This window comes from Chiloscyllium plagiosum, chromosome 11 (assembly GCF_004010195.1).
Source record: "Chiloscyllium plagiosum isolate BGI_BamShark_2017 chromosome 11, ASM401019v2, whole genome shotgun sequence".
In the NCBI taxonomy this organism is placed as follows: Eukaryota; Metazoa; Chordata; class Chondrichthyes; order Orectolobiformes; family Hemiscylliidae; genus Chiloscyllium; species Chiloscyllium plagiosum.
This window is the reverse complement of record NC_057720.1, coordinates 4,978,589-5,004,081: the sequence shown is the minus strand read 5'-3', so window position 1 is coordinate 5,004,081 and position 25,493 is coordinate 4,978,589. Positions and strand designations below refer to the sequence as shown.

At 46.0% G+C, this 25,493-nt stretch overlaps 1 protein-coding gene across 6 annotated transcripts in view; it reads left to right on the top strand.

Annotated features, from left to right (window-relative positions):
• samd13 (sterile alpha motif domain containing 13) overlaps positions 1-25,493 on the top strand; it is a 133,909-nt gene that overhangs the window by 86,857 nt on the left and 21,559 nt on the right. For 4 of the 6 annotated variants that reach the window (XM_043698617.1, XM_043698618.1, XM_043698620.1 and 1 more), the window contains 3 exons: positions 4,844-4,947; positions 12,722-12,803; positions 22,545-22,688. In XM_043698617.1, the coding sequence (XP_043554552.1) occupies positions 4,844-4,947; positions 12,722-12,803; positions 22,545-22,688 (330 nt within the window). Of the gene's footprint in view, positions 1-4,843; positions 4,948-12,721; positions 12,804-20,791; positions 20,899-22,544; positions 22,689-25,493 lie in introns of those variants that run through there. The other 2 variants (XM_043698619.1, XM_043698622.1) reach the window with 2 other exon arrangements.

Here is a 25,493-nt window from a genome sequence, read left to right as displayed (position 1 = left end):
TAATCTAATCTAATCAAAATGTGAGGTGATGCACTTTGGAAAGAATAACAGGAAGGTATAATACTGGGTCATTGGAAAGATTCGTGGTAGTGTGGATGTGCAGAGGGATCTTGGAGTCTGTGTACGTGGATCCCTGAAAGTTGTGAATGTAGATTTGCTCACTGAGCTGGAAGGTCCCTTTTCTGACGTTTCGTCACCATACTAGGTAACATCTTCAGTGAGCCTACAGATGAAGCATTGCTGATGATTCCTGCTTTCTATTTATATGTTTGGGTTTCTTTGGGTTGGTGATGTCATTTCCTATGGTGATGTCATTTCCTGTTCTTTTTCTCAGGGGTGGGATATCAGGTCCAAGTAAATGTGTTTGTTGATAGAGTTCTGATTGGAATGCCACGCTTCCAGGAATTCTTGTGCGTGTCTCTGTTTTTGGTTTGTCCTAGGATGGATGTATTGTCCCAGTCGAAGCGGTGTCCTTCCTAATCTGTATGTAAGGATATTAGTGAGAGAGGGTCATGTTGTTTTGTGGCTAGTTGATGTTCATGTATCCTGGGGGCTAGTATTCTGCCTGTTTGTCCAATGTAGTGTTTGTAATAGGAAGGATGTGGAAGCATTGTGAAAGGTGCAAAGGAGATTTACTAGGATGTTGCCTGATCTGGAGCGAAGGTCTTATGAGGAAAGGCTGAGAGGCTTGGGTCTGTTCTCATTGGAAAGAAGGCGGCTAAGAGGTGATTTGATAGAGACATATGCGATGATCAAAGGATTAGATAGGATAGACAGTGAAAATCTTTTTCCTAGGACGATGACGTTAGCTTGTACGAGGGGGCGTAGCTACAAATTGAGGGGTGACAGATTTAAGACAGATGTCAGAGGCAGATTCTTTACTCAGAGAGTGGTAAGGGCGTGGAATGCCCTACCTGCCAATGTAGTCAACTCAGCCACATGAGGGAGATTTAAACAATCCTTGGATGAGCACATGGATGATGATGGGATAGTGTAGGGGGATGGGCTTAGATGAGTTCAAAGGTCGGTGCAACATTGAGGGCCGAAGGGCCTGTTCTGCGCTGTATTGTTCTACATTCTATGCACTAATCTACTTGTATTGCCCCTTTCAGGGAACTGTGGGCCTGTACTCTTAGATTCCTCTGTATGTTGATGCTAATAAGAGTTCTGCCATTTACTGTATATGTCCCTCCTGCATTCGATCTTTCAAGATGCATCACTTCGCATTTGTCTAGATTAAACTCCATCTGCTATTTCTCTGCCCAGGTCTCCACCCTACCTGTATCCTCTGGCAATCCTCCTCACAAACCACAGCTCCCTGCCAATCTTTGTGTCATCCACAAGCTTGATAAGCAGGCCACCAAATTTCTCCTTCAAATTATTAATGTGTATTACAAACAGTCAGGGTCTCAGCAGTGGTCCCTGTGGAACCCTACTGGCCACAGTCTGAAAAACACTTTTTCACTTCAACTCCATTGTCCGCGACTAAGCCAGTTCTGTATCCATCTTAGCAGCTCACCATGAACCTCACATGAGTTCACCTACTGTACCAGCCTGCTGTGAGGGACCTTGGTCAAAGGTTTTACTGACGTCCATGTGGACAACATCTACCACCCTGCCCTCATCTCTCATCTTTGTCACTTCTTCAAAAACCTCAATCAAGTTTGAGGCACGACCTTTCCTGCACAAAGCCCTGTTCAGTCACTAATAAACATATATTTTTCCAAATGTGAGTAAATCCTGTCTCTAAGAATCTTCTCCAATAATTTCCCTACCACTGATGTAAGGTTCACTGGCCTATAATTTCCCAAATTATTGCTGTTGCCCTTCTTAAACCAAGGAATTATGGTTTAACCAACGAACTATGCATTTCTCCAGTCCTCAGAGACCCCTCCTGTGAAAAAGAAAATGGAAAGATTTTGTACAAGACCCCAGCAATTTTCTGATGTACTTCCCTCAGGCCTTGGGGACTTGTCTATCCTCATGCTTCTCAAAACTGCCAACAATATCTTTTTTCTATTGACAACACCCCACCCCCAATTGAAACTTACCTTCCACCATGTTCTTTGCCTTTGGGAATGCCAATGGACAGTATTCCTAAAGGACCTCACCCACTGCCTCGGGCTGAGCGCGTAAATTCCCCCCTTTGTCCTTGAGTGGACCTGCCCTTTCCCCAATTCCTGATGAAGGGCTTTTGCCCGAAACATCGATTCTCCTGCTCCTCGGATGCTCCCTGACTTGCTGTGCTTTTCCAGCGCCACAATCTCGACTCTAATCCCCAGCATCTGCAATGTTCATTTGCTGCCCTTTCCTGAGCTGGCCTCTCCCTCCTTATATATGTGTTAAATGCCTTGGGGTTTTTCTTAATCCTGTCTACAATGACATCATTTCATAGCCTCTTTAGCCCTCCGAATTCTTCATTTGAGTTCCTCCGTGAGGGGCATCAGTGAGATGATGGGTGTTGGGGTGAAAATGCTTTTGGTGCTGAACATTCCATACAGTGCACCACAGTACCTGATAGATGACTGAGTTCAGGATATAGGTGAGGCTGTTTCAGACTGAGATGTCGAAACAATTCTTCACTCACAGGGAGTGAACTAGTGGAATTCACTACCACAGAAGGCTACACAGGCCTAGTCCCTGGTTATACTGGAGAGATGTAGGAAGAACATTCCTGATGACTGGGGAGTCCAGAGCCAGGGGTCACTGTGTAAGGATACAGGGTAGGCCTCTTCAGACTGAGATGAGGAGAAATGTCTTCACCCAGAGAGTGGGGAGCCTGTGGAATCACTGCTGCAGAAATCAGTTGAGGCCAAAACATTGAATGTTTTCAAGAAGGTAGATATATTTTATTGGGCTAAGAGAATCAAAGGGATTGGGGGGAGGGGAGGTGGGGTGAAAGCGGGAACAGGAGACTGAGTTGGACGATCAGACATGATCATATTGAATGGTGGAGCAGGCTTGAAGGGCTGAATGGCCGCCTACTTGTCTTTTTTTTGCATTCCTATATATTCAAGAAAGCAAGATAATTTTTTTTTAAAATTAAATGCATCAAGGGTGTTGGAGAAAGCAGGAATATGGCATTCGGATCGAGTGTCAGCCATGATCCTATTGAATAGCAGAGCAGACCCAGAGGGGCCGAATGACTTACCCTGCTAGTTTCACTTAGCTTGCGTTTACGTTAGTGCCTGAACAGAATGGTCCTCAGGATGATTCACACAGCAATGGGGAAAGAAAATCTGAAAGTCACATCGAATGCTGTGGGAGCAGGAGGAGCCCATTCAGCATCTCAGTAGGATCACGGCTGATCTGAGAGTGGCCTCGAGTCCTCACCATCTCCCTACCCCCAATGACCACTGACTCCCTTGCTGATGAAGAATCTATCTACCTCTGTCTTAACGATACTCAATGGTCCTGCCTTCAGTGTACTCATAGGAAGAAAAGTCCAAAGATTGATGACCCTCTGAGAGGATCATTTTTAACTCCTCACCATCTTAAGTGGGCCACCTGTGATTTTGAAATGACACCTCCTAATCATAGTCTCCTACAAAAGGTGTAGCATCTTCTCAGCACCCACATCCTTTCAGGATCACATACATCTCGATAAGGTCTTCTCAACTCCAGGGGAAACAGGCCCTGTGCAGTAACACCATGCACACACACTCTCTCTCTTTCTCTCTCACACATACATACACACATACACTCACTCTCCCATTCTCTCACACACACACAGATATACTCTCTGTTTCTGTCTCACAGACAAACTCGGACACAGGAATATACATACGCTCTCTCACACATACTTTCTCTCACACAAACACACACACCAAATTCAACCCCAACCCCCCGGCCCACCCCAATCCTAGTTGTCACCCTAGTGAACCTTCTCTGAGCTGCTTTGAACACAATCATAGAGTCATAGAGATGTACAACATGGAAACAGACCCTTCGGTCCAGCTCGTCCATGCCGACCAGATATCCGAACCTAATCTAGTCCCACCTGCCAGCACCCATATCCCTCCAAACCCTTCCTATTCATATACCCATCCAGGTGCCTTTTAAATGTCGCAATTGTACCAGCCTCCACCACTTCCTCTGGCAGCTCATTCCATACACTCACCACCCTCTGTGTGAAAACATTGCCCCTTAGGTCTCTTTTATATCTTTCCCCTCTCACCCTAAACCTATGCCCTCTAGTTCTGGACTCCCAAACCCCAGGGAAAAGGCTTTGTCTATATACCCTATCCACGCCCCTCATAATTTTGTAAACCTCTATGAGGTCACCTCTCAGCCTCCAACGCTCCAGGGAAAACAGCTCTAGCCTATTCAACCTCTCCCTATAGCTCAAACCCTCCAACCCTGGCAACATCCTTTTATCTTTGGATTGTGGGAGAAAACTGGAGCACCTGGAGAAAACCCATGCAGACATAGGGACAATGCAGACATTCCACACTGACAGATGCCTGAGGGTAGAATTGAAGCCGAGTCACCGGTGCTGTGATGATATCTGCTCGGCATGGATGAGTTGGACTAAAAAGGTCAAGAAATGTCTGAATGGATGATCGAAAATGTGGCCAAAGAGGCGGGATTTCAGGGACACCTTAAGAGGACGTCTTCTAGGGAAATACTGGGTGATTTGCAGAAGTTCAGGGAGTGAGTTCCAATGCTGAGGACTGAGGCAGCTCCACCTGTGCTCAGTGAGTTTCAGCGGTGGGGGGGGGGGGGGTGTTTGTAAGCACGTTGGGGGGTCCTGGGTGACTGAGGCATTAGATCACTGACAGCGGGAGGTTTGTGTGAGCTGAAGGTTATGGTGGATTTTATTAACTTTGTACAATTTACACAGATTTGGAGCAAGATGTCTGTGAGACTGAGTCATTGGAACCCACATCCAAACAGAACAACTGCAAGAATAATAAAGCTCCAAACTACACACATCCGACCGAATCGGTAAGGACAATATTGAGTGAGGGAGATTGTACATTGGTGACTTGTTCTTGGCACTGCTCATTTCAAAAGTTTCTGAATCCACAGAAGGAGCACTGAAGGAGGCCATTTGGCCCATTATTCCATGATCTGCCTAATTGGTCTTGCTCGCTTGCTTATAGCCTGTAACTCTGTAAATGTATTTATCTAATTCCCTTTCGATAGTTATAACTGAATCTGCTTCCTGTACAGCATCCAATAGTACAATCTAGATTTCAACAAAATCCTAGCATTGTCAAAGTGCAGCGGGAGACCAGTCAGACTGTCTAGTATTAACTTATTTTTCTCGATGTGTACATTTACCTTATCCTGCAATATGGCCTCCATCAGTTTCCCCACTAGAGAGGTCAAGCTGAAAGCTCTGTAATTTCCTGGGTTATTTCCTTTGCCCCTTTCATAAACAGCTGTGTCATATTTGCAGTCCTCCAGACCCCGGAACTAATCCTATGCTTAGAGACACCTGGAAAATTTCTGCCAACAGCTCCACAGTTTGCTCCCTTCCCTCTGTCAGTAACCTGGGTATGCATCCCATCAGACCTGGTGACTTCTCTACCTGGAATGCTGCCAGCATTTTTAACACCTCCTCTTTATCTATCATTGTACTGTTCAGTTACTCAACACCCCCATTTTCAACTGGGCCATTGTTACAGTCTTTTAATTTGGCAAAGACAGAAGCAAAATATTCATTTCATATCTCAGCCATATCCATCGTTTCAGTGAGCAGCTTACCCTGCTTATTCCTAAGGGGCCCCACTCCATCTTTTACTCATCTTTTAATATTAATATGTTTGAAGAGCATTTTACTAATTGTTTCAGTCAACCTGCCATCCTTCCCTCGTGTTTCCTCTTAGCCTTCCTTATTCCCGCCTTAGTCTCCTTTCTGTGTTTGAGATATCTTCCTGATTTCTGTTGCTATTATTATGCGCCATCTGCCTCCTTTCTCTTCCTTGTTTTCTCATCAATATCTGTAGTCAGCCAGGGTACTCTAGCTTTGGATACCCCGTCTTTACTTCTCATGGGATGTAGCTAGTTTGCACGCTATTCAGGGAATAAAGTGCCCAGGAATAGGCCCTTCAGCCCACCCAACTGCACTGACACATGATGCCTTTCCACACTAAAAACCTTTTGTCTCTATGTGATCCGTGCCCCTCTATTCGCTGCCTGTTCATGTATCTGTTAAGATCCCTCTGAAATGACAGTCACCTCTGTCACTTCCTCAAAAAACTCTGTCAATTTTATGAGTGCACAAAGCCTCTCACTAATAAGTGCATAAATTTCCAAATGTGAGTAAAATCTGTTCTTAAGAATCTTCTCCAACAATCTCCCTACCACTGATGTAAGGCTCAATGGCCAATCATTTCCCAGATTATCCCCGTTACCCTTCTTAAAAAAAGGGACAACATTGGCTGTTTTCCAGTCCTCTGGGACCTCTCCTGGAGACAAAGAGTTTGTACAATTTCCTCCCTCACTTCCCTTAATATTCTGGGATAGATCCCACTGGGGACTTGCCTACCTTAACACTTTCCAAGACACCCAATACCTCCTTTGTTATATTGACATGCTTCAGAATATCAGTGTAACCCTCTCTAGATTCATCATCTGCCATGTCCTTCTCCATTGTGTATACCAGTGCAAGATATTTGTTCAGGGCTTCACCCACTTTTGGGCTTTACATATAAATTCCCTCCTTTGTCCTTGAGTGGACCTACCCTTTCGCTCCTTATTTATGTATAAACTGCCCTTGGGGAGTTTGCTTAATCCTGTTTGCCAAAGACATTTCATGACCCCTTATACTCTCCTAACTCCTCGTTTAAGTTCTTTCTTGCCATCTTGATATTCTTCGAGGACTCTCTCTCTCTAATTTCCTAAACATTATATATGCCTCCTTTTTCCTTTTTCACTAAGCTCATAGTATCTCTTGTCACCCGAGGTTCCCAATTCTTGCCATCCTTATCCTTCATTTTCATGAGAACATGTCAGTCCTGAACTAACTAAGACAACATTTGTAGGAGATGGGGGCATGTAGTGTGCGGCACGGCGGCACAGTGGTTAGCACTGCTGCCTCACAGCGCCGGAGATCCGGGTTCAATTCCCACCTCAGGCGACTGACTGTGTGGAGTTTGCACGTTCTCCCCGTGTCTGCGTGGGTTTCCTCCGGGTGCTCCGGTTTCCTCCCACAGTCCAAAGATGTGCAGGTCAGGTGAATTGGCCATGCTAAATTGCCCATAGTGTCAGGTAAGGGGTAAATGTAGGGGTATGGGTGAGTTGCGCTTCGGTGGGTCGGTGTGGACTTGTTGGGCCGAAGGGCCTGTTTCCACAGTGTAATGTAATCTAAATCTAAAACTCTAATCATCTGGCCTTTAAAAGATTCACACATGTCAAATATCGATTTATCTTCAAAAAGACATTCCCCCTGACCTACATGCCCCCATCTCCTACAAATGTTGTCTTAGTTAGCCTTCCCCCAGTTTTTCTAAGGATTACTCTTATCCAAAAGTAACTTAAAATGTACAGAATTATGGTCACTGTTCCCGAAATGCGCCCGCACTGAAACTTCAATCACTTGGCCAGGCTCATTCCCCAATACCTGGTCTAGTATGGCCTCATCCCCTGATGGACTATTTACATATTGCTTCAAGAAGCCCTTCTGAACATGCCTAATAAACATCCCAACCAGGCCCCTGGCACTAAGCGAAGTCCCAGTCAATATATGGGAAGTTAAAATCACCCAGATAACCTTGTTATTTTTAGATATTTCCATAATCAGTCCACATAACTATTCCTGTATCATCGGCTGGTTGTTGGCTGGTCTGTAGTACAATCCCATCAAAGTGACTGCGCACCTCCTATTCCGGAGCTCTACCCACATGGCCTCACAGGATGAGTCCTCGGAGGTATCCTCCCTCAGTACACCTGGGATATTCTCCTTAATCAGTAATGCCCCCAACTCGCTCACCTCTTTTTACATCCCTGTCTAGCTGGCCTGAAACATCTAAATCCCGGAACATTAAGCTGCCACTTCTGTCCCTCTCTCAACCAAGTCTCTGGAATACCTATAACATCATAGTTGCATGTATTAATCCAAGCTCTGAGGTCATCCATTTTACCCTGCCATCCTCCTCACATTAAAACAGATGCACTTCGGGCCCCAGTCCTGCTGTGTTCAGTAACCTCTCCCTGTCTGTTCTTCCTCTCTGCCTTACTGGCCTGCATCACTGACTCCTCCTCGGTCCTTTTATTTGCTGACCAACTGCTCTGTCTCCCATTCCCCTGCTACACCAGAGTAAATCCTCCTGTGTGGCACTATCAAACCTCCCTGCCAGGATGTTGGTACCCCTCCAGTTTAGGTGCAACCCATCCTTCTTGTACAGGTCCCATCTTCCCCTGAAGGCATCCCAATGCTGCGCATTCCTGAAACCCTTCCTCCTACACCAGCTCTTCAACCATGTATTTAACTGTACTGTCTTCCTGTTCCTAGTCTCACTGGCAGGTGGCGCAGGAAGTAATCCCGCGATCACAACCCTAGAGGTCCTGCTGTTCAGCTTCCTACCTAACTCCCAGAATTCCCTTTGCAGGACCTTGTCACTCTTCCTGCCAGTGTCATTAGCACCAATGTGTATCATGACCTCTGGTTGCTCACTCACTCCCTTGAGAATGTCCTGTGCCCACTCAGAGATATCCTTGACCCTGGCACCAGGGAGGCAATACCTCATCTTGGAGTGTCGCTTGCGGCCACAGAAATGCCCATCTGTGCCCATGACTGTAGAGTTCCCTATTACTGATGCTCTCCTGCACTCTGACCCTCCCTGCTGTATAGCAGAGCCAGCTGTGGTGCCACCATTCCCTGATCGGCAATTCCCCGCCAACAGCACCCAAAACAGCACCCATTCCTGATGAAGGGCTTTTGCCCGAAACGTCGATTTCGAAACTCCTTGGATGCTCTCTGAACTGCTGTGTTCTTCCAGCACCACAAAACCAGAATCTGGTTTCCAGCATCTGCAGTCATTGTTTTTACCTAGCACCCAAAACAGTTTTCATGGAATCCCTACTGTGTGGAAACAAGCCGCTCAGCTCAAAAAGTCCACACCGACCCTCCAAAGAGCATCCTGCCCGGACCCATTTCGTCCCCCACCCTATTCCTGTAATCCTACATTTCCCGTGGCTAACGCACCTAACCTACAACAGTGTGCTTGTTAGAGAGGGGCGAAAGCCACTGGGTCTCTGGCACTGAATGCTTGCTCCTTCCACCAGTCACCCATCTATCGGCCTGAACCCTGGGTGTGACCATGTCTCCAAAACTCCTGTCTCTGAAGCTTTCCACCTCTTGCCTGCTCCTCAGTGAGTCCAGCTGACACTCCAACCGATCCACGCGGTCTGACAATTGGATTCACTTCCTGCAGATATAATTGTCGAGGCTGTTCGACCTCTCTCTGATTTCCCACATTCTGCATCTCTTTTGTGAAAGTCTCCTATTTTTCATAACCCCCTGAGACTTTTTTTTTGCCTTATCTTTATTTTACATGGGCGACCTCCTCAGTTCTGATAGTCCAGGGCAAATCAGCCCTTCTCAGTTGGCACTCTATTCACCACCTTCAATGTCCCTCCTCCACCAACACTGTGTGGCAGCAGTGTACGCCATCTACAAGATGTACTGTAGAAATTCATCAAGGCTGCTCCAACAGCACCTTCTAAACTCAAGACCTCTACTGTCTAGGAGGACAAGGGTAGCAGATACATGTGAACATCATCACCTTCAACTTCCCCTCCGAGCCACTCACCATCCTGACTTGGAAATATATCACTGTTCCTTCAGTGTTGCTGAGTCACTCTCTCCATAAAGTAATTGTGGGTCCACTGTCTTTTCAAAGGCAATTAGGGATGAGCACTAAAAGCTGGCCTAGCCAATCAATTAATAAAATAAATTAGCTTGTTGAATTTAGCATTTTTTTTATAAGGAATTGAGGAATTCTTCAGTTCATCATCTTTGATAAAACTCCATTAGAGGTTTATGTGTTAGCTCCTGGAGCTAACAGAGGAACAGTGCACTGTGTTACTCTGCCTACTGAGATCGATAACGCTTTTTAAAGGGAAAAGAAAATCCCAAACGATCATCAGAAGTAACCAAAGGACAAAATTTAATGTTTAAATATTGTCACTGTAACATACAGCTGCACTCAACCAAGAATACTTACAAGCAGCTAATATATCAAACTGAACACACAGTAGGACATCTTCCCATGTAACTGCAGAAGATGCAATACCTGCCCCTTCCCCTCCTCCCTGCTCACTGTCCAAGGGCTTTCAGGTGAAGCACCTGGACCTGGACCTGGACCTCCTCCAGTCTTATGTATTGTATTCGCTGGACCCAATGTGGCCTACTCTAAACTGGAGAAACCAAACACAGACTGGGTGATCACTTTGTGGAACATCTCCGGTCTGTGCACAAGCAGAACCCTGACCTTCATGTAGCTGGTCATTTTAACACAGCACCCTGCTCACATGCCCACGTGTCTGTCCTCGGCATGCTGCAGTGTTCCAGTGAATCACAGCGCAACCTGGAGGACCAACATCGCTACTTCAGACAAGCACTTTACAGCATTCTGGACTTAGTATTGAGTTTAACACCTTTAAATTGTGAATCAGCTCCCATTCCTTCCCTTTCTTATAGCTTTACTTGTTGCATTCTCTGTCACTGTGTTCTCTCTCCCCTCCCCCCACCCCAATGGGGCTGTCTGTCCTTTCCAGATTAGAGTGGTGCTGGAAAAGCCCTTCATCACTTTCGCCCAAAACGTTGATTTTCCGGCTCCTCGGATGCTGCCTGACCTGCTGTGCTTTTCCAGCACCACGCTAATCTTGACTCTAATCTCCAGCATCTGCAGTCCTCACTTCCGCCTGTCTGTCCTTTCTAGTCTGGCAGCTAGACACCATTGTCCTACCATTCTCACCTTCCGATTAATCAGGTCTATCGGCAGCCTCTCTCCTCCAGCACTCCACCCCTGCCCCACACTATCACATAAATGCTGCCCCTGCTACACTTCACTTCACAAACTCTATTGAGAATTTGTTCTACAAACCTTTTGTCTGTATATCTGCTAGAAGGGTCTGTTACACGAACAAGTTCACCCTTACGTCTTGCTCTCCTTGCTCCCTGCTGTAACTTTCAGTGTTTTTCAAGAATCCTGTTCCATCCAGTCTGAGCCGATATCTGACAGCTGTCAGCAAGTACCCACCCCGAGGACTCCGTGGTTTCAAATCCCCAAGTGTCCCATCTGTTCTGTTCCTTTCAAGCAAAAAACTAATTCTTGCCAAGTATTCTCCTTCCCCACAGCAACATCTGCCTTGCCAGCCACACAGTGTATTTGTCTGTCTATGTTTTCTCACTCTCCCTCTGCCTCTCTTTCTCTACCAGTGCATCAATTAGAAGCAGATGTTACTTCCATTGTGAGTCACAGTGAGAGAATGTGAAAACCATCTCTAGGTTTTAATAGATTTCTGCTTGGGATTCACCACCGTAGCAGCCAGATCAAACAGGTCTGTCTGGGTCACTCCTGCAAGCTCCAGTTTTACCTTATGTTGTACCTTGAAACTTTATTGCTGGAACAGCACAGCAGGTCAGGCAGCATCCAGGGAACAGGAGATTCGACGTTTCGGGCTTGTGCCCGAAACGTCGAATCTCCTGTTCCCTGGATGCTGCCTGACCTGCTGTGCTGTTCCAGCAATAAAGTTTCAACTTTGATCTCCAGCATCTGCAGACCTCACTTTCTCCTTATGTTGTACCTTACCTTAGATTGTTTACAACAGAGTCATAGAGATGTATAGCACAGAAACAGATCCTTTGGTACAAATTGTCCATACTGACCAGATATCCTAAATTAATCTAATCCCATTTGCCAGGAATTGGCCCATATCCCTCCAAACCCTTCCTATTCATATACCCATCCAGATGCCTTTTCAATGTTGTAATTGTACCAGCTTCCATCACTTCCTCTGGCAGCTCATTCCACACATCCTCTGCATGAAAAAGTTGCCCCTTAGGTTCCATTTGAATCTTTCCCCTCTCACCCTAAACCTATGCCCCCTAGTTCTGGTCTCCCCCACCCCAGGGAAAAGACTTTGTCTATTTATCCTATCCATGCCCCTCATGATTTTATAAACCTCTATAAGGTCACCCCTCAGCCTCTGACACTCCAGGGAAAACAAAAACATCACCTTGTGAATTCTAGTGTTGGTAACAGAGACTATGAGGAGATAGTGGCACAGTGATTTTAGATTTTGTTTGCTTTAGCTACCAGACAAAATAGATGTGAAATCGAGTATCCTCTGAGCTATTAACCCCTACGATTCAACACAGTAGCTTTCAGACATAAGCATATTCCATTAGCATTCCAAATATTTTCTCACTGCTCTACCATGTGGTCATGTGGAACAATCCAAGCTCACGTTTCACCTGTACAGGATAGAGAGAGGTCATCAGGAGTATGACCTCTTCAAAGCCAAACTCGCCCTGTGAGCAATTTGAACATTCCTCAAGTTTGTATCTCGGATCTTTGCAAAGTTATTCCTTCAAGTTCACAAAACCTTCACTTTGTTCTAATACTACTGACAAAGTAACATTCTGTCTTTTACCATATCTGAACTGTTTATTCTATTCAATTCTGCACCACTCGCGCCCTGAGCTGTTCTCTAACCCAGGACTCCCATCTAATTTTCCCATTGCCTCTCCCCTTTCTGCTTGCAGTCGGTATTCTTGAATTGTGACACTTATAAGAAGTCTCGTGACATGAACAGTCATACCCAGGATGTGTCAGGACACTCCACAGGTAGGAATCATCTCTTTGGATACGTTGGTGAGAAAAGGAGTGAGTGAGGAATTAATGTTGATCAGGGGGTGATTCCTTGCACATCTGCAGCAAGATGGACACACCACACTGAGATTGGTGGAGATTGATGAGTGTTCTTGGACATCCAGTAGACTGGGCCCTCTTTACCTTGAGCAGGCTGAAGGCTGGAGGTTTTTAAAATGATAACAGGATATCATTGGGTCAATGTGGTGAAGGTATTTCCTTCTTTCGGAGGATGGCAAAATGAGGGAAATGAATGTTTAAAAAAAAGTCCAGGGGGAGTTTGGCACAAGGTTCTTAAATCGGAATTATGTTGAAGATGTGGAACTTGCCACAAATAAGGAGTGTTTACTTGTTCATAGGATGTGGGTGTCGCTGTCTGGGTTAACATCTGTTGCCCGTCCCTAATTGCCCTGGAGATGTTTGTGGTGAACCACTCCAATCCGAGGGCTGTAGGAACACCCAAAGTGCCGGTAGGAAGCGGGCTCCAGAATTTTGACCCAGCAACATCGAAGAAACAGGAATTTATTTCTAAGTCAGGATTGCGTGTAGCTGGGAGGGGAACTGGCAGTTTGTGGTGTTCCAAGCATTTGCTGCCCTGCTCCTTCTAGATGGTAGGGGGCTAGGGTTTGGAAGGCACTGTTGAAGGTGCTTTGGTGAGTTGCTGTAGTACATCTTGTAGATGGGGAGCACCGCTCCACTATGGGTTGGTGGAGGATGGAGTGAACATTGAAGGTGGTGCTTTCTCCTGGATGGTATCACACTTCTTTAAAGTTGTTGGAGCTGTACTCACCCAGGCAAGTGGGGATAGCTGGTAGTGTTGTTGTAACGTTACTGGACTAGTGATCCAGAACCCCAAGCTAATGTTCTGGACTAACTCCAACGTTCACCTACTTCACCACTGGCGCAGAAGGGCAGTCGCATGTGCCATTTCCAAGGTGTATGATGATATTTCAGTTGTGGTGGGATTCAAAACATAGAAACATATAAAATCCTGATGGGACTGTAGAGGCTAGAGGTCGGATGAATGTTCCTGATGTTGGGCAAGTCCAGAACAAGGGGTCACAGTCTAAGAATAAGGGGTAAACTGTTCAGGGCTGAGATGAGGAAGATTTTCTTCACTCAGAGAGTTGTGAGCCAGTGAAACTCTCTCCCACAGGAAGCTGTTGGGGCCAGTTTGTTAGATATATTCAAGAGGGAGCTGGACATGGTCCTTGTGGCTAAAGGGATCAAGGGGTAATGAGTGAAGGTGCGAATGGGATCCCAAGATTGTGTGATCAGCCATGATTGTATTGAATGGTGGTGCAGGCTCGAAGGGCCGAATGGCCTACTCCTGCACCTGTTTTCTATGTTTCTATGTTACCATGAACTGATAAACTCCAGAACTTTAGCTTGAGGTTCTGGATCACTCGATCAGTGATGTTACCACGACACGACCGCGCTCTCCACTTGCAAGGAGGGGTATTACACTTAAGAAACATGACACCATCCAGGCCAATCATCTCTTTCATCCACGGTGAAATTTAAAATTCACAAAGTAGCTGAAATAAAAAAAGCTAGCCCGGTGGTGACCATGTAACCATTATTGATTGCTGTAAACATTTATCTGGTTCACTAATGTCCTTTAGGGAAGGAAATCTGGTCTGTCCTACATGTGACTCCAGACCCACAGTGATGTGGTTGATTCTTAATAAGCCACTGGGCAATTAGGGATGGACAAGAAAGGCTGGCCTAGCCAGTGACACCCATGTCCCGTGACCATTTATACAAAAACACACTCTTGACTTGTAACAAAAGCAGAAATTGCTGGGAAATCTCGGCAGGTCTGGCAGCATCTTTGGAGAGAGAAACAGAGTTAATCTTTTGGGTCCAGTGACTCTCCTTCTGAACGGACTGGAAAAAGGTTGTTTTCTGTGCTGAAGATGGCATGGGGGGGAAAAGGAAGGAGTTAACAAAAGGTGGAGATGGGGCCCAGAGAGAGAGAGAGAGAGAAAAAAACAGTTGAATAGGCAAAGGAGTGAGTAGAGGTCAGCCTGGGAGGATGAGTAGCTGCTACTGGGGACCATCAGTGGCTGACAGTAGACTTTTTGGAATCAGCCCATGGGATGGAAGACTGAGAGGGGATCTGATTGAGACGTATAAGATTATTAAAGGATTGGACACTCTGGAGGCAGGAAGCATGTTTCCGCTGATGGGTGAGTCCTGAACCAGAGGACACAGCTTAAAAATAAGGGGTAGGCCATTTAGGACAGAGATGAGGAGAAATTTCTTCACCCAGAGAGTGGTGGCTGTGTGGAATGCTCTGCCCCAGAAGGCAGTGGAGGCCCAGTCTCTGGATTCGTTTAAGAAGGAGTTGGATAGAGCTCTCAAAGATAGTGGAATCAAGGTTCATGGAGATAAGGCAGGAACAGGATACTGATTGAGGACAATCAGCCATGATCATATTGAATGGTGGTGCAGGCTCGAAGGGCAGAATGGCCTATTCCTGCACCTATTGTCTATGTCAAGGCCTCGTGTGTGGGCGTTGGGGTAAGGACGTGGGAGACAATGCCTCAGGCTCTTAAGATTATTGAACTTGATATTGAGTCCTGAAGGCTGCAGGGTTGCCAAGTGGAAAATGAGGTGCTGTTCTTCCAGGTTGCACTGAGCTTCACTGGAGCACTGCAGCAAGGCTGAGACAGAGATGTTGGCCAGGGAACAAGGTAGTGTGTTGGAGTGGCAGGCAAATGGAAGCTCGGTCATTTTTGCGGGCAGAACGTAGATGTTCTGTGAAGCTGTCACCCAGTCTAGACTTCATCTCCCCAATGTAGAGGAGACCACATTGTGAGCAGTGGATGCAGGAGACTAGATTGTGGGAAGGGCAGGTAAAGTGCTGCTTCACCTGGAAGGCCTTGGATAGTGAGGAGGGAGGAGGGAAACAGGCAGGTGTTCAGAGTTGAGAGTGTGGTGCTGGAAAAGCACAGCAAGTCAGGCAGCATCTGAGGAGCAGGAGAATCGACATTTCAGGCGTAAGCCCTTCCTGACGAAGCTTGAGGTGCATCTCATTTAAAGCGAAGCTAGGGATGGAAGTCAGAAGTAGAAGGGTAATCTGATAGGCTTAGAGGTTTGTGAGGAGAGTCAACGTTACCACACACTGTGTGGGCTGAACAGCCTCTTTCGCTGCTATACCTTCTCTGTGTATTTATGACCTGCACTAGTTAGGTGTCCGTTCCTGTTCCTGTTTAAAACCCATTTTGCAGATGGGGTGGATGAATAGGTGAGTGGAGGGTCATGTGAATCTGGCTGGGCTGTGATTTATTCTCTGTGCGTAGACGTATTTCAGTATTGCCTGCAGGTTGGTGTATATGAATGCAGCTCATTATGGAGAACTTTGTTCTACTTCTGATCCATCCAATACCTGATTGAGACAGAGAGCTGTCTGATAGGTCTGATCTGCTCATTCCAATCATGTGACGTTTCCTTCCCGCACTGAATGAAAATCATTTATATTGAATATCATCATCTCTACCAAAAACTAGATCAACATTATCCAACAAGTTGGGGAATTAATATTTTCATTCCATTAACCTTAGTCACTGTCACAGTTTTGAGATTTTTTTTGTGCCGTCCTGTGGGCGGCACGGTGGCACAGTGGTTAGCACTGCTGCCTCGCAGCGCCAGAGACCTGGGTTCAATTCCCACCTCAGGCGACTGACTGTGTGGAGTTTTCACATTCTCCCCGTGTCTGCGTGGGTTTCCTCCGGGTGCTCCGGTTTCCTCCCACAATCCAAAAATGTGCAGGTCAGGTGAATTGGTCATGTTAAATTGCCCGTAGTGTTAGGTGAAGGGGTAAATGTAGGAGAATGGGTCTGGGTGGGTTACGGGTCAGTGTGGACTTGTTGGGCCGAAAGGCCTGTTTCCACACTGTAGGGAATCTAATCGAGTCTAATCTAACCTCAGTGTCCTGGAAGAGATTTATCACTTGACTTGTACTTGTTTGACAGTGACAGAGATTTATCACTTGACTTGTACTTGTTTGACAGTGACAATTCAGAGAAGGCTGGAAGTTCAGGATAGGCCTACCTTGCTTTTGAAGAGGTGTTTAGCTGTGTGAGTGTGGAGTAGTCACAGCAAGTGATGGAGACCTTCCTTTGAAGGTAACTGCTAGTCAATTTAAGAATGGATTATGAGGCTTGACAACAGAACCCAAACATCCATTTGAGTGTTGAAATAGCTAAGCTCCAGGGAAAACATGTTCAGTTGAGAATTCTTCTATCAGCTGCGCAATATTTGCTTATTTACTGAAGAGAAAAGTTGTTTCAAATGTTTCAGCTTTGATACTGTAATGGGTCTTGATGATTGACACTTTTATTGACCTGTAGTTATTGGAGTTTTTATTTTTAACAATGTCGCAAGTTATTCATGCTTTTTTAAAGACTTTTATTTGCACATCATATTGTCGCTGCAGAATTAGAGTTCTGTATGGACATAGAAGAGCTGCACCCTGGCAATGGGATTGTGGGTGGGGCATCGCTTGTCCTGTCAGTGAGGGCCAGTGGGAAGGGTCATGTGTGTTTCACACACCAATATCCATTTGATGAATTTACAAGCAGAGTACTTTGAGGGATTTACAAAGGTTTTATTGTAAAACTGTGGTACAGTGCAAACATCAGTATCCACCTTTCTCTTGAGGACCCTCTCACTGCCCACACACACATCCTCCCCCAACATCTGATAAGAACTCAGTCCTTTCTTTCTCAAGAACTCAGCACATTTTCATAAATGAACCAAGCACCGAATTAACAAAGTGTCCAATAAAAACACTGCCCATAAAGAACTCACTCTAGCGATATTATGGTATACACTGGAACACAGGGACTTGAACTCAGGCCTCCTGTCTCAGATACAGGGACACTACAGCTGTGCCACAGGAACCCTCAAGGGCTCAGTTCTTTACCCCATAGCCCACTGAGCATCACTTGCTGTCAATCAGTTCTGGAACTGATGTGTTTGAGCCATAAAGATCTTGTATTTCTAGCTCAGACAATGCGGAGGCAGCCATGGGGCAGGGATATTTGGAAAGGGTTGACACACATCTGATGACTTGGACAGAGAGGACAAGTGAGACTGTGAGAGCCTCATTGTTTTCATTTTGTTTTATGCATTCGAATGATGTGGTTGTCACTGGCTAGGCCAGCATGTATTGCCTGTCTCTAGTTGCCCAGCAGGCAGTTAAGATCCAAATATGTCGTTGTGGGTCTAGAATCACATGTAGGCCAAACTAGGTAAAGATGGCATCTTCTTCCCCTAAAGGGTATTAGTGAGGCAGTCCAATTGGAATCAATTATTAAGGAAGTCTTAGCAGAACATTTGGAAAATTCTAATCTAATTAAGCAGTCAGCATGGCTTCATGAACGGGAAATCGTATGACTAATTTATTTGTTTTTCGAAGGTGTCTCAACCAGAGTGGATAGAGGGGAACCAGTAAAGGTGTTGTATTTGGAATTCCAGAAGGTGTTCAACAAGGTACCTCACTAAAGGTTGAGTCAAAAGGCCAAGGGCTCATGGTGTTGGTGGTAGTGCATTGGCATGGACTGAGACTTGGATCATAGGCAGGAAACAGCGAGTGGGGGTAAGAGGTTTCTTTTTCAAGTTGGTGACCTTTTTCAAGCAGGGATCAGTGCTGAGACCGCAATGGTTTACACTATATATTAGTAACTTGTGGGAAGGAAGTGAATTGGAGAAAGTGAGGACTGCATAGATGCTGGAACTCAGAGTCAAGAGTGTGGTGCTGGAAAAGCACAGCAGGTCAGGCAGCACCCAAGGAGCAGGAGAATCGATGTTTCAGGCATAAACCTTTCATCATTCATTCATTCCTGATGAAGGGCTTATGCCAGAATCGTCGATTCTCCTGCTCCTCTGAAGGAAGTGAATGTATTGTACCAAATTTGCAGACAACACTTAAACAGATGGAAAGGCAGGTTGTGAGAGGGATACAAATAGTTTACAGAGAGTTATTGATAGGTTTTACAAGTGGTCAGAATGTTCACAGATGCTGTATAATGTGGGAAAATGTGGGGTTGTTCATTTTGGAAGGGAGACAAAAGGATAGAATGTTATCTAAATCGAGAAAAGTTGAAGAAAGTTGCATCACAGAGGGACTTGGGAGGAACTTGTGCATGAAACGCAGAAAGCCAGCACACAGAGGCAGCAGGTAATCAGGAAGGGTCATGGAATGGGGGTTAGAGTATAAGAGTAGGGAAGTCTTACTGCACCTGTACCAGGTGCTGGTGAGACCACTTCTGGAGCACTGTCAGCAGTTTTGGTCCCTAATAAAAGGAAAGATGTTTAATTGGAGGCAGTTCAGAGAAGGTTCACTAGGATGGAGGGATTTTCTTATGAGCAAAGTCTAAACAGATTGGGACTATACTCAATGGAGTTTAGAAGTGAAGTCATTGAAACATATCGGAGTCTTAAGGGGCTTGACAGGGTCAATGCTGAGAGAATGTTTCTCTTCACGGGAGAGCCTAGGAGCAGAGGGCACAGACTCAGAATAAAGGGGCACCAATTAAAGACTGAGATGAGGAGGAATTTCTTCTATCAGAGGGTTGAGTGTCTTTGGAACTCCTTGTCACAGCTGTGGGGGCAGAGTCTTTGTGTATATTTAAGACTGAAATGGATAGATTCTTGATCAGTCGGGGAATCAAGGGTTACAGGGAAAGCAGACATGAAAAATATTGGATCAGCCATGACCCTATAGAATGGCAGAATAGACTCGAGGGGTCGAATGGCCTATTGCTTGTCCTGTTACTTACTGTCATTTATGACAATTGGCAATCATCACCATTAGATTCTTAATTCCAGTTTTTATTGAATTCAAAATCCACATCTGCCATGGTGGGTTTCGAAGCTGGGCCCACAGCAGGTTATCTGAGTTTCTGAATTAATGGTCCTAATGATAAATCACTAGGCCATCGCCTCCTGTGTGGTAGGGCTGACATCCCACTGTCTGATGGGACACTTGGCACCTGTGGCTGTATCTGGACTTTAACCCAGGGTTGGCTGGCCAGAGCAGGATCATCCAGAGAGCAGGAGAATCGCTTATGCCCGAAACATCGATTCTCCTGCTCCTCGGATGCTGCCTGACCTTGCCAGCGCCACACTCTTGACTCTGACCTCGAGAGTGCAGTCCTCCCTTTCTCCATGGGCAGTGTCGTGCCAGTGTGGACTCCTTCAGTATCTGGAGATTTGCAAATGATGCTAACGTTGTGTAATCATCGACGAACACCCCCACTCCTGCCCTTTTGATGGAGGGAAGGTCATTGACAAAGCAGCTGGAGATGGTTGGGCCTAGGATACTATCCTGAAGAACACCTTCAGAGATGTCCTGGAGCTGAGATGATTGACCTCCAACAACTGTGGCAGAGTGGTTAGCACTGCTGCCTCACAGCGCCAGAAACTCTGGTTCAATTCCCGCCTCAGGCAACTGTCTGTGTGGAGTTTGCACATTCTCCCCGTGTCTGCGTGGGTTTCCTCCGGGCGCTCCAGTTTCCTCCCACAATCCAAAGAATGTGCAGGTCAGGTGAATTGGCCCTGCTAAATTGCCCGTAGTGTTAGGTGAAGAATGGGTCTGGGTGGGTTGCTGTTTGGAGGGTCGGTGTGGACTTGTTGGACCAAAGGCCCTGTTTCCACACTGTAAGAAATCTTAAAAAAATCCTCCCAGATGTCAGGTACAACTCCAACCAGCAGAGAGTTTGCCCCCGATTCCCCCTGATTCCAGTTTTGTTCAGGTTCTTTGTTGCCATCATATCAAGGGGAATCCCTCTCATCTCTCCTTAGCCCTTTTGTCCATGTTTGAACTAAGGCTATAATGAGGTCTAAAGCCAAATGCTTCTGATTGAGCCTGATATAAACATCAGTGGCCTAATTATTGCGGAGTAAGTGCCACTTGTTAGCACTGTTAACAATAATTCCCATCACATGGCAAGAGCAGGACAATGGAGCAGTAACCAGAGTGTAGTTAAGAGTCAACAGAGTCAACCAGACTGGGGAAAGACAGCAAATTTCCTTCCCTGAAGAACATTGAGAGAATCAGGTACGTTTTGTTATGACACTCTGGTGTTTTCCTAATCATTACTGATGAGACTAGCATTTTATCCCAAGTTTGTTAGTTAAATATATTTTAAACCAGGAGCTTGGGAAAATTCATTGAGCCTAGCTCGATTGATAGGAGATTTAAATTGTCCATTGTGTTCAGGGACCCATAGGTGAGGTATGTTAGCCATTGAGAAATCTAGGGTTATAAGGAGGTGGGTCTGGGTGGGTTATCTTTGGAGGGTCAGTGTGGACTTATTGGGCTGAATGGCCTGTTTCCACACAGTAGGAATTCTGTGAACTTCATCACAGGGCTGCTGACATCACGGCTACCACCACTGGGTGCAAGTTGTGTTGAAATGTTTGAAGCTTTCTGCTTGGGGAGGGGGGGAGCTGGGGATAGTGGGGAGAGCGGAGTGCTGGTTGAATGGTGTACCTCCCTTGTGGGCCTCATTGGGTTTTGGTGGGAGTGACTGGCATCTGGGTTCCTGATCTCCACCTGCTGGAAGGGCAGGACACAGCAGGAGCTCCCCAGCTAATATGGCTCATCCCAGCAGCCAACGAACGTTAGTAACTAGCCCATTCAGTAAGGATAGGTCAGAACAGGGACATCTCCCAGTGCCCGTGTCTCTGTATCACACCTGGTTCCAGGAGAGGACCAGGAGGAATTACACCTCTTCCTGAATTTCCATCAGGAGGAGACTGCATTACCTCAGAGGGGCCACAGAGTAGGTTTACCAAGAATAGCTGGATGCTGAGGAGGGAATCCAAAACACAAACTAATTTTGTATTCCTTATAATTTAGGAGATTAAGTGGTGATTTGATTGGAGTTTTAAAAATGTCTGTCCCTCATCCTTCCCTCCATCCCCTTTGTCCCTTCCTTCACTCCTCCGTTCATTACTCTTATCCCTCTGACCCTGCACCTCCATCCATTTGTCTCTCTGTCTCTTCATCCACCTCTGTGTCCTCCCGTCACTCACTGCTCTCTCTCCATCTGCTCCCCTTCCCTCACTCTTTTTCTGTCTTCCCTCACTTTATTTCTCCCCAGCCATTCTCTCCTTATTCCTCCTTTCCCTGTACCTCTTTACCTGTGCCTTACCTGTCCTTGTCTTGTCTCTATTGTTTTCTACCTTTTTTCTTTCTCCGTCTTTTTCTCTCTCTCGTTCTCTCTATTTGCCCTCGTCTGTCTAACTGTCAGCTGACAGGTATTAGACCAAATTCTGTGCATTTTACTGAGTGCTGTTGCTCCAGACGCAGATGTGGAAGAATAGTTGGATTATTTTTGATATCTGAATCATCTGATCCAGTTTATAAACTTGATTCGCTCCAGAAAAAAGCAAATCTGAAATAGTTTGTTTCTCATTCAATATTTTCATTGGGGTCACTGATAATGCCTTTGATTTCAGACTTCAAGATGATGTTTAACTTTGTTTAAATTGACAGACCCGTGTGTTCAGCGATTCAACCTCTAATTAATATGAGCGATAAGAAGGGAATTAAAATCACGGAGGTTTGGTTATTAAAAATGAGCTGTATTTTTGTACAAGAGTTTGAATGACACTGTCAGCCTACAGTGCTCTGAGCAGAGTCTGCAGGGCCAGTCGGTACCAGCAATGGAAGTGCTAACCAGTTGGGATTTCCCTCAGATCAATGGTCGTATGGAGAATGTGTGTCTAGCTCCAGGGAAGAAACTGGACAAAGGATGTTACTCATTCGACTTGCCTCTCCTGATCCTGCCCTGAAACATGACACAGCCAAGGAGGAAGCTATTCCTGAGCAGGGAGCAGCAGGTAATCGGACAGCCTCCAGGGGTCATACTGCAATTAGTGTTCACTAGGAAGCAACCTGACTCCCCTGAGCTCGGTTGGGAGTTCCCCTGGGCTGGTGCAAACAACTAACACACTCACTGCCTCCTTTGCTTAGAATGAGTTGTGGAAATGAAGTGTTGGTTGTACAGCAGGCAGGAACACAATATTGTGGCTGTTTGTTCAGACATGTTGCCCCCAAGTACTTCTGCTTTTCTGAGATATGGGTGTGGCCAGCTAAGGGGGTTGCTTAATTAGCAGAGCAATTGCCCTTTACTTGGTTTTCTAGGGCGTTTCAGACACAGTCATGTTGCTGTTGGCGTGGAGTCCCACGCAGACCAGACCAGGTAAGGACAGCAGATTTCCTCCATTGAAGGACATGAGTGAATCTGGGCGGCACAGTGGTTAGCACTGCTGCCTCACAGCGCCAGAGACCCGGGTTCAATTCCCCCCTCAGGCGACTGACTGTGTGGAGTTTGCACGTTCTTCCTGTGTCTGCGTGGGTTTCCTCCGGGTGCTCCGGTTTCCTCCCACAGTCCAAAAATGTGCAGGTTAGTTGAATTGGCCATGCTAAATTGCCCGTAGTGTTAGGGGCAGGGGTAAATGTAGGGGAATGGGTCTGGGTGGGTTGCACTTCAGCGGGTCGGTGTGGACTTGTTGGGCCGAAGGGCTTGTTTCCACACTGTAAGTAATCTAATCTAATCTAAGTAGCGATCAATGATGGTCACCATTATGATAATTGAATTGAAATCCCACCTGTTGAGGATTTGAACCTTGTGACCCTAAAGCATTAGCCTGACGTTTTGGTTTACCGGTCCCTGGAGTCCACCCTTTCCACAAATCCACGACTGTTTTGTTGTCGCCTCCGAAAAAATCTAGCCTGTGTCCTTCGCTAACTGACCCCTCTTGGAACTGGAAACAGGCCTTTTTGCTTCATTTCCTCTCTCGAAAGCCTTTTGTCATGTCAAACACCTCGATCCAATCTCCCCCTGCAGCTCTCACTGCTCCAGAGGCAGAGTTCAGACTCTCGGTCTGCCCACCAAACAACATCCCCAATCCCGATTCCATCCCAGGAAATCTCTGTGCTCTTTTTAAAATGCCCTGTGAAAGTGCAGTGTCCAGTATTGGACCCAGATTACCTCCAGCTAGTGCCTAACCAATGGTAACAAAGCTGCTCGGTGTAACGAGAGGCTTTGTCAAGATTAGAAATTTATTGCAGCTAAGGGTGGAGGAGTGAATAAACTCCACTCTTCACTCCTGAGAGTTTACAAGTCCATAGATCCCTGAAGGTATCAGCACAGAGAGACAGGGTGGGGAAGAAGGCATTTGGATGCTTGCCTTCATTAGCTGTGGTGAAGAATATAGGAGCAAGCAAGTTTTGTTATAACTTGATAAAACATTGGCTAGGCCACAGCTGGAATACTGTGTGAACAGTTCTGGTTGTGACACTATTGGAAGGACATGATTATGCTGGAGAGGGTGCAGAGGAGATTCACCAGGATGTCATCTGGGATGAAAGAGACTGGATAGGCTGGGTTTATTTTCCCTGGAGCAGGTGAGGCTGAGGAGGTATCTGAATGAGATGGACACAATTATGAGGGGCGTAACCAGAATAGATCATGAGAATCTCTTTCCCCTTGGCAGACATGACTAAGACCGTAGGACATCAGTTTAAAGTGGAGGAGTGGGTGGTTTGGAGGAGATCGGAGAACATTTTTTTTTTCATCCAGGGGGCAGTAGAAATGTGGAATGTGCTGCCTGAGAGGGTGGGGGAGGCAGCAACATTTACGAAGCAAAACACCAAAAGAACTGCAGGTGCTGTAAATCAGAAACAAAAACAGAAATTGCTGGAAAAGCTCAGCAGGTCTGGCAGCATCTGTGGAGAGAGATCAGAGTTAATGTTTCGGGTCCAGTGACCCTTCCTCAGATCGAAGCATCTGGATGAGTATTCAAAAAGCCAGGGGTAGAATAGGTTTTGGACCAAGTGCAGCTAAATGGGATGAGTGTAGTCTGGTGTTTGTTGGTCAGCATGGACATGATGGGCCGAAGGGCCTGTTTCTCTGCTGCAAGACTCTGACTCAAATCTGAAGCTTTGGGGAAACAAATCAGCCAAATATTTTGCATTAAATCAAAATCAAAGAGTCAGTTTTATTGTAATTCATCATGTTAAAAACTACAGACATTAGTTATAAAAAAGGCACAACACGTCCTGAATACACAAGCAACCAGAGATTCCAGGATGGGCGGAGCTAGGTAGGATGTTTAACAGATCAGTGAGTGAGAGAATAGCACATTGTCCTGTTGAAGTGCTGGGTGGGGCTTGTGCCCGGTAGCTGTTCTGGAGACTATCCCATTTAAATTGTAATCAACCTGGTTTCCAAGGGAGTGGAACAACTCTTGAAGTTCCTCTTGTTTTTAAATTCTGTATCCCTTGGAAGTATTGCAGCTTGAAGCAGGGCAAGGTTCTGAAAGTGAGAACTGATGAGCCAGGATAATGTTAGTCCAGGCCTTCTGCATGCTGTGTGTGTTCTTCAAAGTCTGCCGTGTCCCATTACCAACCTGTTGGGCACCCAGCTTAGTATCATCAGCAAATTTACTAATGTTATTACTAATACCATCTTCTATATCATAAATATATATTGTAAAAAGCTGCGGTCCCAGTACTGATCCCTGCGGTACCCCACTGGTCACTGCCTGCCATTCCGAAATGAGCCGTTTTTCACTACTCTTTGTTTCCTGTCAGCCAACCAACTTTCAATCCAAGTTAGTACTTTGCCCCCAATACCATGC